Source organism: Ambystoma mexicanum, chromosome 12 (assembly GCF_040938575.1).
Source record: "Ambystoma mexicanum isolate Mex_15411 chromosome 12, UKY_AmexF1_1, whole genome shotgun sequence".
NCBI lineage: Eukaryota > Metazoa > Chordata > Amphibia > Caudata > Ambystomatidae > Ambystoma > Ambystoma mexicanum.
Window position 1 is genome coordinate 599,882,448 of NC_090936.1, and position 12,694 is coordinate 599,895,141.

Below are 12,694 nucleotides of genomic sequence, written 5' to 3' on the forward strand. Positions count from 1 at the left end.
AAGTTTCCTTGTTTAGGATTGCATCAGTCAAAGTGGGGTTTCGAGTATGCCCGGAGGGGCACGGAGAGGCGGATCTGGCCAAAAGTAACTGGCTTGAGAAAGTGAGTTGGAGAAGCCTGTCCTTGCAATGAAGAATAGTGTAGGTGCTGGCCTTCATTTAGCAAAGGAAGTCCTTTACATTATGTAGATTGAACTTTGCAGCGTTGGTAAGTCGAAAGTATGCTTAAGAATGGAAACACCCAGATAAATGTGGGTGCAGATATGTTCAGACTGTGGGGCTTGTTTTAGCTAAACAAATGCATTGATCCCCGTTTTGTGTTGGAGTTTGGGGTGACATTTCCACCTCTTATAAGGTTCAGTGAGGTTGAATGAGGCTGCAGTTGACACAAGGGTTTCATTCAGAGTATGATTAGCATGTTACAAATCAATCCCGCGATTCGCAGCTTGTAGCGCATTGCTAAACGAGTAACGGCAATAGGTGGGTCCATGCAGAGCATTGAGCAATACAGCACATTCTTAGAGGATGATGCCCTCCGGCCACCGTGCCTTGAGCCGGGCAAGGCGTTGTGAGGATTATATTGCTGGTGTGAAAGTCATGTTGGTAGAATTTCTGATGGTTACGTTGGTTAGCTGCCTAATTACAGAGTTCCTTGTGTTCTTGTGTACATGCTGTTGGTAGTATGTTATTGATAGGATTGTGATATGTTTGCTGCATTGAATCTATAATCAGGATGCCATGTTGGGATGGTGGTGTTACCAGCATGATAGTGACTTTCGTGGTTTTAGGATGGCACTGGTAATGCAACAAGGACGTTCACTTTGTGGTGGTAATTGTGGTTGTTTGCTAGTAAAATAGCGTGTCGGGAGTCTTGAAGGTGCGACGGTGAACTTGATGGTTTCAAGTCCTGACGGTACGCTGCGTATCTTACTTAGGAGATTGAGGTATTGGTGGAGGGATGCGTTCCGTTGTATATTGATTTTGTGAGAGTGACCTTGGTTGTTTTTCAATGGCATTCTTGTTCCGTAACAGTCACTTTACTCCAATGATTAATTATACATGATTAATAATGAGATCTTTATATTTTCCAGCCACTTGAAGAATAAATTGCTTCTTGATGAATCCAGCTACACCATTTGGGATGATTTCCACAGATACCTTTCTCCTCCTCTTTAAACGATCCATAGCGCCACAGTACAATGTCCAGCCAATCTTCAATGGGAAAGACAGAAAAAGACGAACTGTCGGTGGGGATCACCCGTGCCACGCAGCTGAAGATTCAAATAACATCCGAGATCCCTTTACAAACTTTAAGCTTTTGCACGAACAGCAACAGGATGTAGTGAGATAAAGCTGCAAGGACAGCCCTCTCTTCACCTGAGACATGTAATCCTTGATAACCATACACATTCATATTCGGGGAGCTTGAATTCTCCGTAGCTCTTGTCACTTGATCTCACCAATTGCAAAATGTCCATAACTCTGCCATAATGCCCTTGCCGGGCTACTGTCCCGCATTTGTTCCTATGTTCATTGTCTATGAAAAGGTTTAAATGTGCTTTAGAGTAAATTTGAGCAGATCTAAATACAGTTCTTTAAATAATATGCAGACGTGGCAGATTTTAACCCACTAGTCGTTTATGCTACAGGACATTGGGCCTCATTAGGAGTTTGGAGGTAACCATGGCGCTATTAGCGCCATGGCTGCCTCCAAATCCTTACTGACTCCGCCCTGGTGAATGGAGCTATTGCCGCCCCATTCCAAGGTTGGCGGGGGCGGTAATTCCCCATTCACCAGGGCCCTTCCCCATTCCCATTTGAGCCCCCATAGGGCTGAATGGGAATGGGGAAGGCGCTAATAACGGTACCGCAAATTGCGGTACCATTATTAGCACCAAAATCCCTTTGCGAGTCCAGTCCTTAACGCCTGGTAAAACCAGGCGTTAAGAGAGGACCCGCAAAGGGAACTCGTAATAGGGCGGTAAGGGATTACCGGTACCGGTAATCCCTTACCGTCCACCTCGTAATGAGGCACATTGTATTTATAATGAGCATGAGGTCATTGTCCTGCAGCTATTGAGGCGCTTCCTGAAGCCTGGCATGTATTTGTGAATCCAATAGAAACATGTTCTCCTCGGTTCACTTAGATATGTCACAGGCAGGATTATACATGGATTAGCAATGTCCAGTCAGAGACAGGAAGTGCTTCTTTGTTTATCTGCCGGGAGGGCGATTTCCTTGTTGTCTAGGTTTTATGTGTGATTAGATGTTGGGATTTATCAGGTTTTAAAGGTTGTGCATTGTTTATTTAATTGATATTTATTTTTGTATGGTGTGATATAAGGTTTGCTAACTGAGCCGATAAACATGCCTCTTAGTCTTTTGCTCTGCTTCTGTTTTAGTTGATATTAGTACCTGGCGAGGGACAATTGATTGTTACTAACAATCTGATTTACCCTTGCAGGGTCATTACCCCGCCGACAAAGACTTAGTGGCTGCACTCTGAGCAGATTGCTGCGTCCCGCTGAGCTCCTTCCCTTTCTTGACCGGCCGCCATGGAAAGGGAGAAGGGACTACGTGTAGTCTCTTTGCCCCAATGGCTGCCATGGAATGGGAGAAGGGACTACGTCTAGTCCATCCTCCCCAATCCATGGCGGACCATTTTTTTGCTCGAGTCGAGAAACGGTTGACACGCCACTTCTCAACTCGAGTAAACATACTATTAGTACCCCTGTACAACATGCTGAGGCACTAATAATCCTTGGAGGGGGGCATTACTCGGGCGTCTATTGCAACAGGTTGCTTTATTAGACTCTACTTTTATTTGTGTTCACAATGATGGAAATGCTCATGTTATGTTGTTTACTGTTATGATGCATAGCAGCATATTAATTGTAAAAGTTGTTTTACAGTACTGCATTAGCTCTCAATGTGTTTAGGGTAATGCTGTATTAAATATAAAACAGAAACATAATTATAATCATTTTGTTAGAGGATTGGTAATGCATTGTAGTACTGTTGAGAATTGCAATGGAAATAAATATTTGTGAGAGTCTTTAGAAGTGCCATTGTGTTTGACAGATGTCAGTCCAAACTTGCTTTAGAGTCCCACTCACATTAAAGAATGCCATTCTGCCCATGTCACTGGCTGCTCACACTACAAAATAATACATGCATCACCAATCGGTACATATGGGAGATAAAGAGGGAAGGACATGGGAGGTGATCAGCATAAGGATAACCAGCCTTTCAATGATGTCATCAAAGCACTTTTGGAGTTTACGGGTGGTGAGGTATCAGAAGATAGGAATGACCACTCTCAATGAAGACACACAAGAAAACATGCTGCCCTGTCTGTAAATCACGGGCAATGCACCTACAAACCCTCACTGGCACATACTCCAGACGCTGCCCTCCCTGCCAATGCAAGCAGCAGGAAGCGGGCAAAGAAGTAAGAAAGGGCATCCTGAATGGTGTGCGCCATTTCCAAATACTGGTGGGTAGGTGGCCATGGGTGGCTATGGGGCACCCACTGGGGTCGAGAAATTGAGCAGATCACTTGTCCAGCTCTCTGACAGACTTATACACCTGCTTTTCACTTTTAGCAAAAAGTCAATTTCTTCTTTTTAAAATGGGAAACAGGAGCTGAGAGGAAAGAAAAGAACAAGTGAAAGAAAAAGGGGACAGGATAGAGAGAATAGGAGAGAAGAGAGAAGGGCAGTTGACGGTAATTTAAGATAGGGTGAGGAAAAGCAAAAAAAATTAAAGAACAAAGTGGGGATGACATAGCGGATGATGGAGAGTGGATGATGGAGAAAGAAAAGCTTACAGGGGAAGAGCATACAGGAAATTGAAAAAAGAGAGATAGGAGTAGAGCACAAATGAGTATGAAGGGAGAAACTTATGAGACGTACCAGAGTAGGTGGAGGAGAGACATAACTGGCGTGAAAGAGTGCACAAAATAGAGATGGGAAAGTTAGAGATTGAAAAAGGGAAAGCAAATGAAAGGATGGAAAAGAGAGAAGAATAGATAACATGCGTGAAAGTGCACGAGAGGCAGATATGGAAACAAAAAGTGGAGAGAGGAAAGGAGAAAGGAGAAAAGGAAAGAGGGACAGAGGGAGAGATGGCAGATTGTGCAGAAAATGACCGCGGACGATGGAGAGGGAGAGACCAGATAAACAGGGAGCACCACGAGAGGGGGTGATATGCCCCCCCCCCCCCATTACTCCCCCTCCATGAACTCTTTGTTTGTGTCCTAGAGGAGCTGCCTGGGATAGACATGGTTTGTAGGACAAATATGTTCCTTGATCTGAGAACCAAGCAATACACACAGCTGGTAAATGAAAGCAGGGACGGGACACACACGCACACGCGCACACACACACACACGCGCTCTCTCTCACACACGTCACCTGGTGCACACCAGGAGAAGGGATGGTGTACTCGACATTTGATGGTAACATCAGATAGACTATAGAACGAGACGTTTAAAGGTGCACTCCTAAGCTGTATATGGAATATGGTGAAAAAGTATATTTAGGGGTGTTGGAGAATGCAGGGGAGAGGTAAGCAAAGCTGGCACTGGGCTGTGTATTCACAAGGAGAAAGGAACCAGTGCCCACATGGTGTGGAGCACTGGCATCCCCTGCACACCCAGAATGTTTGTATAACCAGACTTTATAAATAATTAATCACATGACATTTAGAAGAAATAATTCAATATTCAAATTTTGATAGTGAAAAACACAATGTTTCTATAAGTGTAAACCTAACAGAGTAAGTTCAATGTATGGTTAATCATATCATGATGAATTCATCAAGTTTCATCAAAGACCATCAAATACATATACATTTTCAAAAAAAGTGTTCTAGGTGAAAGTAACCGCCCGACTCGTTTTGGGACCGAATGTCCCTTCACCAGGAGCCCAGTATTCAATATCCTTCTGAAATCAGCAATTCACGGTGATCTATAGTGTAACAAGGAGGAGATATATGAGCCGTTATGCTGATTTAAGGTTTGCTGAGCTCATTATTTACATATCCATCAAGGTTCTCATGCACCCACTGAGATATTCACCTGGTAAGAATTCGTGATGGGTGAGGAAGAAAGAGTTCAGTTCAAATAATGATCGGTGGAGCCTAAAAAGTAAATTTAAGGTGTTTTACTGTCTATCACAAGTCGCAAAGCAGTAAGGAAATTTGCGCGTGCAAAGCCATCTTACCTGGCTCCATATGATATGGAGTGCAAGAAGCAGTGGCTCCCTTAATTTAGGGATTACCGGGGGAATAACTCGTTTTCTGGAACAAGATTGGAAATTAACGCGTGCTTAGTTATGATATGATACGATCATTTATTTATATAGCACCTATACACAATGTGTTTCAAAGCGCTTCAAGGCAAGGGAGGAAACAAGGGAAAATACAACCACATTCTTACAGGCCATGAACAGTAAGGATGTGAAATTAACTATCGTACTCGGCCTGACGACATTTCTGATAGTGCAAGTGCTAAGACATAGATAAGGAAGGGAGGGGGAGAGTGGGAAGGAAATGGAAACAGACAGGCGACTACCGTACTAGGCCTGACGACATTTCTGGTAGAGCTGGAGAAAAACAAAAGGTGAGGGATAGGGGTGCAGAAAGGGAGGGGAGGAACAAAACAAGCGACTATCATACTAGGCCTGACGACATTTCAGATAGTGCTGGAGGGGGCGGGGTGGAACAAGTAAAGGGAGGAGGAGACAAACAAGGTTGCTATCATAGTGGGTCCAAGAACAATTCTGATAGAGTAAATGCATAGAAGAAAGTAAGGGGAGGAGATAGGAAAAGGGAGAAGGGAAAGGAGGAGAGAACAGAGAGTTAGCAGTCAAAAAGAGTGGAGAAGCAAGAGGGGAGAGTGAATACAATTGCAGAAGTCAGTAGTGACACATAATGTTGCAAGCCAGGATACAAGATGAAGATGGGAACAGCATGATTCAGGGCCACCATGAGTACAAGATGCAAAGGAAGTCCAGCATTAGAGTTGAGAAAGAGTGATGCACTGTGAATCAATGAAGTTCATAAAAGTCAAATCCAGCATTGGCCACAAGACGGAGATGGTGAAGGAAGGCACCAGGTGGGCGGGGCTTGCTAAGTGGTGAAAGAGAGCAGCAGGCAGGAAGGCACTAGGTGGGCGGGGCTTAGGCCAGGTGACCTAGATCCACTTGCACCTGCTCCCCATCTGCAAAGGAAAATAAACTGGAGGGCACTTAAGTAGGGAAATGGAGCGGCAAGCAGGAAGGCATCAGGTGGGCGGGGCTTACTAAGTGGTGAAAAAGAGCGGCAAGCAGGAAGGCACCAGGTGGGCGGAGCTTGATAAGTAGTGAAAAAGAGCAGCAATCAGGAAGGCACCAGTTGGGCGGGGCTTGCTAAGTGGTGAAAAAGAGCGGCAGGCAGGAAGGCACCAGGTGGGCGGGGCTTAGGCCAGGTGACCTAGATCCACTAGCAACTGCTCCCCATCTGCGAGTTATGCTGCTTATACAGACAAGGTGACTCCAGAGATTTGCATGATGTAAATGCATTTACCTTAATGTTCACCTTTGTAGTTGCCATTTTGGGATCTAATTCTGTGTTGTAGCACATAAATACACCACCTCCAAAGTGGAGATGCGTGAGTTGATAACATGCAGCACCTCTGAAAGACAAGTGCGTAATGGAGTTACAGGGTCTAAAATTCCCTAGGTCTCCGGTATATTGAGGGGCTACAATGCGTAGGGCTTACTTGTGAACATCACAATGTCATTGTGGTGATATCCTTGTTGAAGCGCATCAGCATCCTCCTAGAGGGACCCCGTGGCGCTTACTAATGGGTTATAGCACTTGCACGGTGGCGCATGACGACCCATGTAAACAAATGACATCATTGCGTTGTGACAGCCATGAGTGCGACAGGCAGATGATTGCAATAGAGGAGATTAAAGCAATGCCGTATAGGGAGGCGGGCTTGTGAAGATGAAAACATATATGATGAAAATGAGTGTAATGAAAATTGAAAAGAAACATAATAAGGATACAGGAGGTGTGAACTCTCCATGTACTGTTGGCTTTGAAATGCCTATGCAGGGCAATGCACATGTAGAAGGAGGTCACCAATGATTTAAAAAACATTATATAAGTAATCTCTTAATTCTTACCAAGTGAGTATCACAGAGTGGTATCAATGCTCACAGTCTAGTGAGCACATTCATGGGTACCAAAAAATATAAAGTAACAAACACACAATCAGAAGATACACACCCGATTAGAGAATATATACAGATGATGGCCACACAATTTATATTAGTAGATGTGCTGGAGATTATAGACATAGACTGGGTGGTGCAGATTATCAGAGTCTCTGGGGGGGGTCTTATAGGAAGACCCCCATGTGGAAGTCCGTATTCATACTATTTAGTCTCAGGCTAGCAAGTTTGTTGATCCAAAAGAGTTTCCTTTGATTCAATCTCTTGGTATGATCTTCTCCCGAGGGATTTACAGACAATTTCAAAGACAATAAATTTAAGTTGGGCCACTGAATGTCTTTTTTCCACAAAATGTCTTGCCACAGGGGAGCATATGTTTCTGGTCCTTATGTTACTCTTATGCTCATTGTATCTGTCCTTCACTTTTCTCGCTGTTTGACCTATGTAGAAAATCCCACAAGGACAGATAAGTGCGTAGATTACTGACATTGTGTCGCATGTAGCAAAGCCCCTGAGCTTAATTTTAGAACCCATTCTTGGGTGTCTACATAAGATGGAAGCTTTGTTAAAAACCTATATTAACGTACACTGGAAGCTTTGGAACACATTCTTTATTTTAACCCAATCAAAAAAAGCTCCATGATGCCCACCAGTAAATCTCCAGAGTTCCCTGCAGTCCAGTCCACCACTAGTGGTGGGCAATGTCAGGCCTGAGTTAGTTTGTGCTATTAGTTGGCACTTTAGCATCACCTATAAGCCAAAACTATTGCATCAGCGTACAGATTCGGAGAAATGGCACAGCAGCCATTTTGGGATTGCTGCATTAACAGTGAAAGGCCAACAACAGCACAATTGTCTGTCCTGTGTAACTCTCTAGTGGCATCTAACACCTGAATTTGAACTGAGAGGTTTATATGTGAGTGTTGAAGGAGAATGCTGAACTAGAGGGCTGTCCAAAACGGAAGTGCCTGAAAAGCAGATACTGAAAGGAAATAGCAAACACATACAACATGCTAATGAACTCAGACCATGTAAAATGATTGCTTAAGTAGTTGTTCTACATAGATTTTCAATAAAGAAAACTATTGAACCATTACTGGATATATCCCATTTCATCTTGCATAATCAATGGCCTGGAGGATAGCTCAGGGGCAACGTGCTCGCCTTGGAAGCAAGATGGTGCGGTATAACACAGGTTTGATCGGCAGCTCTGCCTTTAGAAACCTCTGGATATTAAGTGTGTTATAAATAACCAATTACATAAACACAATTTGTATTGGTTTGCATTGTTTTCAGTCTTTTCAGTCATGGTACAGTAGGCTGTAAGTTATGCAACATCCAGTGTGAGTGCAGTGGGATATCATAAATGTCCTAGTACTAAACATATGCATCTGCTGACAGCACACACCCAGCCATGTGTTGATGTGCACATAGTGTGTTAGCGTCATTGAGTAATACTGTGCACCAGTCTATAAAGGATGATGAGACTAGATGCATGGACAGTTAAGATGGTATTTCATGTAAATGAGACAGAAGGCTGACGTGTGTATTTGTAAACAGGACACAATGTTATGTAGCAGAGAGATGTACAGCAATGTGTCCCTTGAACCACCTCCCCCCAGGGCATAGACACGCTGCAATGAGCCACTTCACAATCTCAATCACATGATCACATGTGTTATAAATATTGCTGAGCATGCATTTGATTTTTAGATTTTTTAAATTTATTTATTGGATATTTGTAAGGTGCTTGTACAACAAATGGTGTTTCAAGGAGCAATAAGACAAAAAAGAGGGGGAGGGGCAAGGGAGAAAGATAACAATAATGGTCCAACTAGGCCTTGTGACATTCGGACTGTGCAAAGGCAGTAACAAGAAGTGCGAGGGAGGGGAGGCCAGGTTGGCAGTTGTCAGGGATAGCATGGGTGCAGGGGGTGGGGGTCCACATGCTATGTGTGAGAAAGGGGGGACTGGGTGCCCTGCAGAACTCAGAGGGAAACCAGGCAGCCAGTCACTGTGGCAGACTGGGCCGTTAGCAGGGGAGGGGTAGACGGAAGGAAGAAGACAAAAGAATGGTCTTGAGGAGCTTTGCAGAACCTAAGGAGATCCGGCTCAAGCCTGAGAGGGGCAGGGAGACCATTCCGGAGGGAGGCTCCTGCTTAGGAGAGAGATCTACCCCCCACTCTTCTTAGAGAAGCGTCTGATCTGCAGAGAGTTAGAGCTAGAAGACCAAAGGGCTCTAGCAGGGAGGTATTTAGGGAGCGAGAATTGGATGCAGCGGGGTCCCAGTCCCCAGAATGCACTTTTCGTTCATAATCTATTGTAACCAATCAATAAAATTACATTTTTCGACAAAGCCTACAGAACATCGAAAAGACAAAAAGAAATACCATTTCTTAGAAGGCTTAAAAATACACAATTTAAATATGTGCTCTCACAATGGGCATCAAGACACAGTGCCTAATAGAAAATCAGACGAAACATCACAATGAAATAACGTAGAAGGACAAGATGAAGGTACAGGCAGCTTAACTATAAGTAAAGATCTCACACTTATGGGCCCTAACATAAAGCAAGTTAGGCGTTAGCCCTAATCCTTTCTCCTATTTTCCAATAGCCAGGGGCAGCACCACATATGGAATGGCAGGACAGTACTGCTTAAACCCTCTGCTCCTAAGAATAGGAAGTAGTGTTGAGCAATTAATAAAAGGATATACTGGGCAAATAGTCATGAAATGTATCACTGTCTCCACAAAGACACAATCGAATGGATATGATATGCTATGATTGGTTATTTATAACGTGCTTAATACCCAGACGTTTCTAAGCGCAGACCCGGGGATTTTGCGTCCAAGGCAAGCACGTTTCCCCTGAGCTATCCTCCCAAGGCAGAGATGAACAAGGTCTGAGCAGTTCTGCAATGATACCAAAGTGGCATTAATTGGCAGATGGTCAAAACTAATGCGGGTTATCCATCACCTATCCATGAGGGAATCCATGCAACGTACCCACTGTAGTTATGATACATACAGTAGGCACCATTTTTGACCTCGTCCCACTGATACTCATTTCTAGTCCTACTTGCCATTTTCCTGACCCAGGAGACTGTGTGTATCTTTGACAACCTCGAAGAATGCTTGTCAAAAGTCAAAGGATATTGAGCTAGCACAAGAAAGCAATGAATATGTGAGACCTGGGCAATTCTTGCTATGTTCTCTTTCCGCAAAAAGTCCTCTTTTTTTGTCAGTTAATAAATATGCCATGTTAAGGTGGAATGGCTCGTCAACAGGCCCATTTTCAGACTTTTATGTTTTTCAGAATGAATGATGAACTTCATACATTTCGAACAATGTTTTAGTAAAACAAATGCATATTTATACATATCGACAGTGCTAGTCCCTAACTGAATAAACTGTTAAACAAGATTAGGCGTTAGGAACTACATTAGCTGCCATCATCAATCTGGAGGCGGTCAGGCCAGGATGCAATATTGATAAGCTAAGATCCCACCCATTTCTTCATGGTTCTCACCAAGGCCTCCTTCACATCCCTGTTCCTCAGACTGTAGATCAGTGGGTTTAGCAAAGGGATAAGTACTGTGTACACAATGGAGGCCACTTTGTCTTGCTCCAGGGAATAGCTTGTAGATGGTCGAAAATACATGAAGAAGATTGTCCCATAATACAGGGTGACGCATGCAAGGTGGGAGGTGCAGGTGGAGAAAGTCCTGAGTCTACTCTCCGTAGAGCGAATCTTCAAGATGGCTGAGACAATAAAAACATAGGACGTTACAATGATCAAAAGCGGAACAATGGAGGTCAGGATTCCCATGGCAAAGATCACCAGCTCGTTAAGAAACGTTTCAGAGCACGAAAGGGCCAACAGCGGTGGAATGTCACAAAGGAAGTGGCCGATCACCCGGGACCTGCAGAAAGTTAGGCGGAATGTGCAGCCTGTGTGCACTGTGCCATTGAGCACACCCCCTAAGTAGACAGCCGCTAAAAGCTGCGTACAGGCCTGCTTACTCATGATGAGTGGGTAGAGCAATGGGTTGCATATTGCCACATAACGATCATATGCCATCACGGACAGTAAGAGGCACTCAGATGCTGCCAGGCTCACAAAAAAGAACATTTGGACAGCACAGCCAATGAATGAGATGGTCTTACTCGTAGAAAGGAGGTTTTCCAACATCTTGGGGCCCACTGCAGTGGAGTACCCAAGGTCTACTAGGGCAAGGTTGCCCAGGAGATGGTACATTGGGCTGCTGAGGCCTGGGTCCACCTGGATTAAGGCAAATATGCCACTATTACCAAAGAGGGTAAAGATATAGACCAGGAAGAATAACAGGAAAAGAATAGGTGCCAGGCTGGGGTTCATGGTGAGGCCCATGAGGATGAAGTCTGATGACCAAGTCTGGTTATGTTCATCCATGTCTCATTCCTCCTGGTGAAAAAAAGAGAAAGAGGAAAAGTCATTGGTTTCTAGACTGCATGTTGTTTGTTTGTTTGTTTGTTTTATTTATATAGCTCTCCAGACCCGGGGGTAAGAGGGCGCTTAAGGAAAGGTTACAAGGTAAAATAAAAGTTACAATGATACATTTGTAGATTTATATACAGTATATACAGTCAGAGGTAATTGGAACATACAGTTGCAACCTTTATGCATGTATAATATATACAGTTAGACATGGGCTAAAGCTAGGGTTGGTTTTTGTTCAGTAACCATCCAATGGCAAGTTTCCTGAATGGTTGGAAGGATTTGGTCAGTTTGATGTTCAGGGGCAGGGTGTTCCAAAGTTGAGCAGCGAGGACCATGAAACTCGAGCCGCCAGCTCTTTTAGAGGTGAATCTGGACAGTTGTCTTCCTTATGTAGCTTACCTAATAAGTTGCCCCTTCTGACCACCGGTTTCTAAGTCTATTCATAGATTGTCTAGGTAATACAATTGATATTATTAGTAAGAAAATAGCTATACAAATCATATCATGTTAAAATGTGTATGTGTAAGTGTGTAGTGGGCAGGACCATTGCACAGGTGTGGAAGCATAAAGGTTACTTCTCTTCACCAGGCTTCCCTCTCACACATGCCACATACCACCATCATTGCAGCCGGATGCTGCCCCTGGCATCTTTTTGGAATATGGAATACCTGCACATGTTAGAAGACCTTTAAGTGTAGAATGAGCCTTCCATTCTGTTAAAAATCAGCAGGCAGATGTATCAAGTGTCATCTCTTTGTTGTGGTAATATTCCTTTCCTGTAGTCCCAGATTAAATCTGGATTCTGGGTTTCTGGTTTTATGTGCTGGCATCATGATGAAATTGTGGCCATTAGTGAGGCAATGTAGCAGTGCTTTCATTTTCCAACCCATTGGGTTATTTATGTGAACATTACTTGGAAATAATGTTTTGCTTGTTTTTAACCTTGTATCACCAATCCTTTAGTAGTAAAACACACAACTCAACATAGCAC

At 43.7% G+C, this 12,694-nt stretch overlaps 2 protein-coding genes across 2 annotated transcripts in view; one reads left to right on the forward strand and one right to left on the reverse strand.

Moving 5' to 3' along the window:
• The window catches only part of LOC138513870 (membrane-spanning 4-domains subfamily A member 15-like), a 100,979-nt gene extending 97,934 nt beyond the window's left edge, over nucleotides 1-3,045 (forward strand). Inside the window, exon 6 of the mRNA XM_069628990.1 lies at nucleotides 1,090-3,045. Within this exon, the coding sequence (XP_069485091.1) occupies nucleotides 1,090-1,104 (15 nt within the window). The 3' untranslated portion in view covers nucleotides 1,105-3,045. The remainder of the gene's footprint in view (nucleotides 1-1,089) is intronic.
• Nucleotides 3,046-10,719: 7,674 nt separating this feature from the next.
• Nucleotides 10,720-11,655, reverse strand: LOC138514618 (olfactory receptor 5AP2-like). Its single transcript, XM_069630066.1, has one exon. It carries the CDS (start codon nucleotides 11,653-11,655, stop codon nucleotides 10,720-10,722), a length of 936 nt encoding a protein of 311 aa, XP_069486167.1.
• Between the last annotated feature and the right edge of the window lie 1,039 nt (nucleotides 11,656-12,694).

What these genes read in the sequence shown, in the direction of transcription:
- LOC138514618 (XM_069630066.1), bottom strand. Translation starts at nt 11,655, where the DNA reads ATGGATGAACATAACCAGACTTGGTCATCAGACTTCATCCTCATGGGC.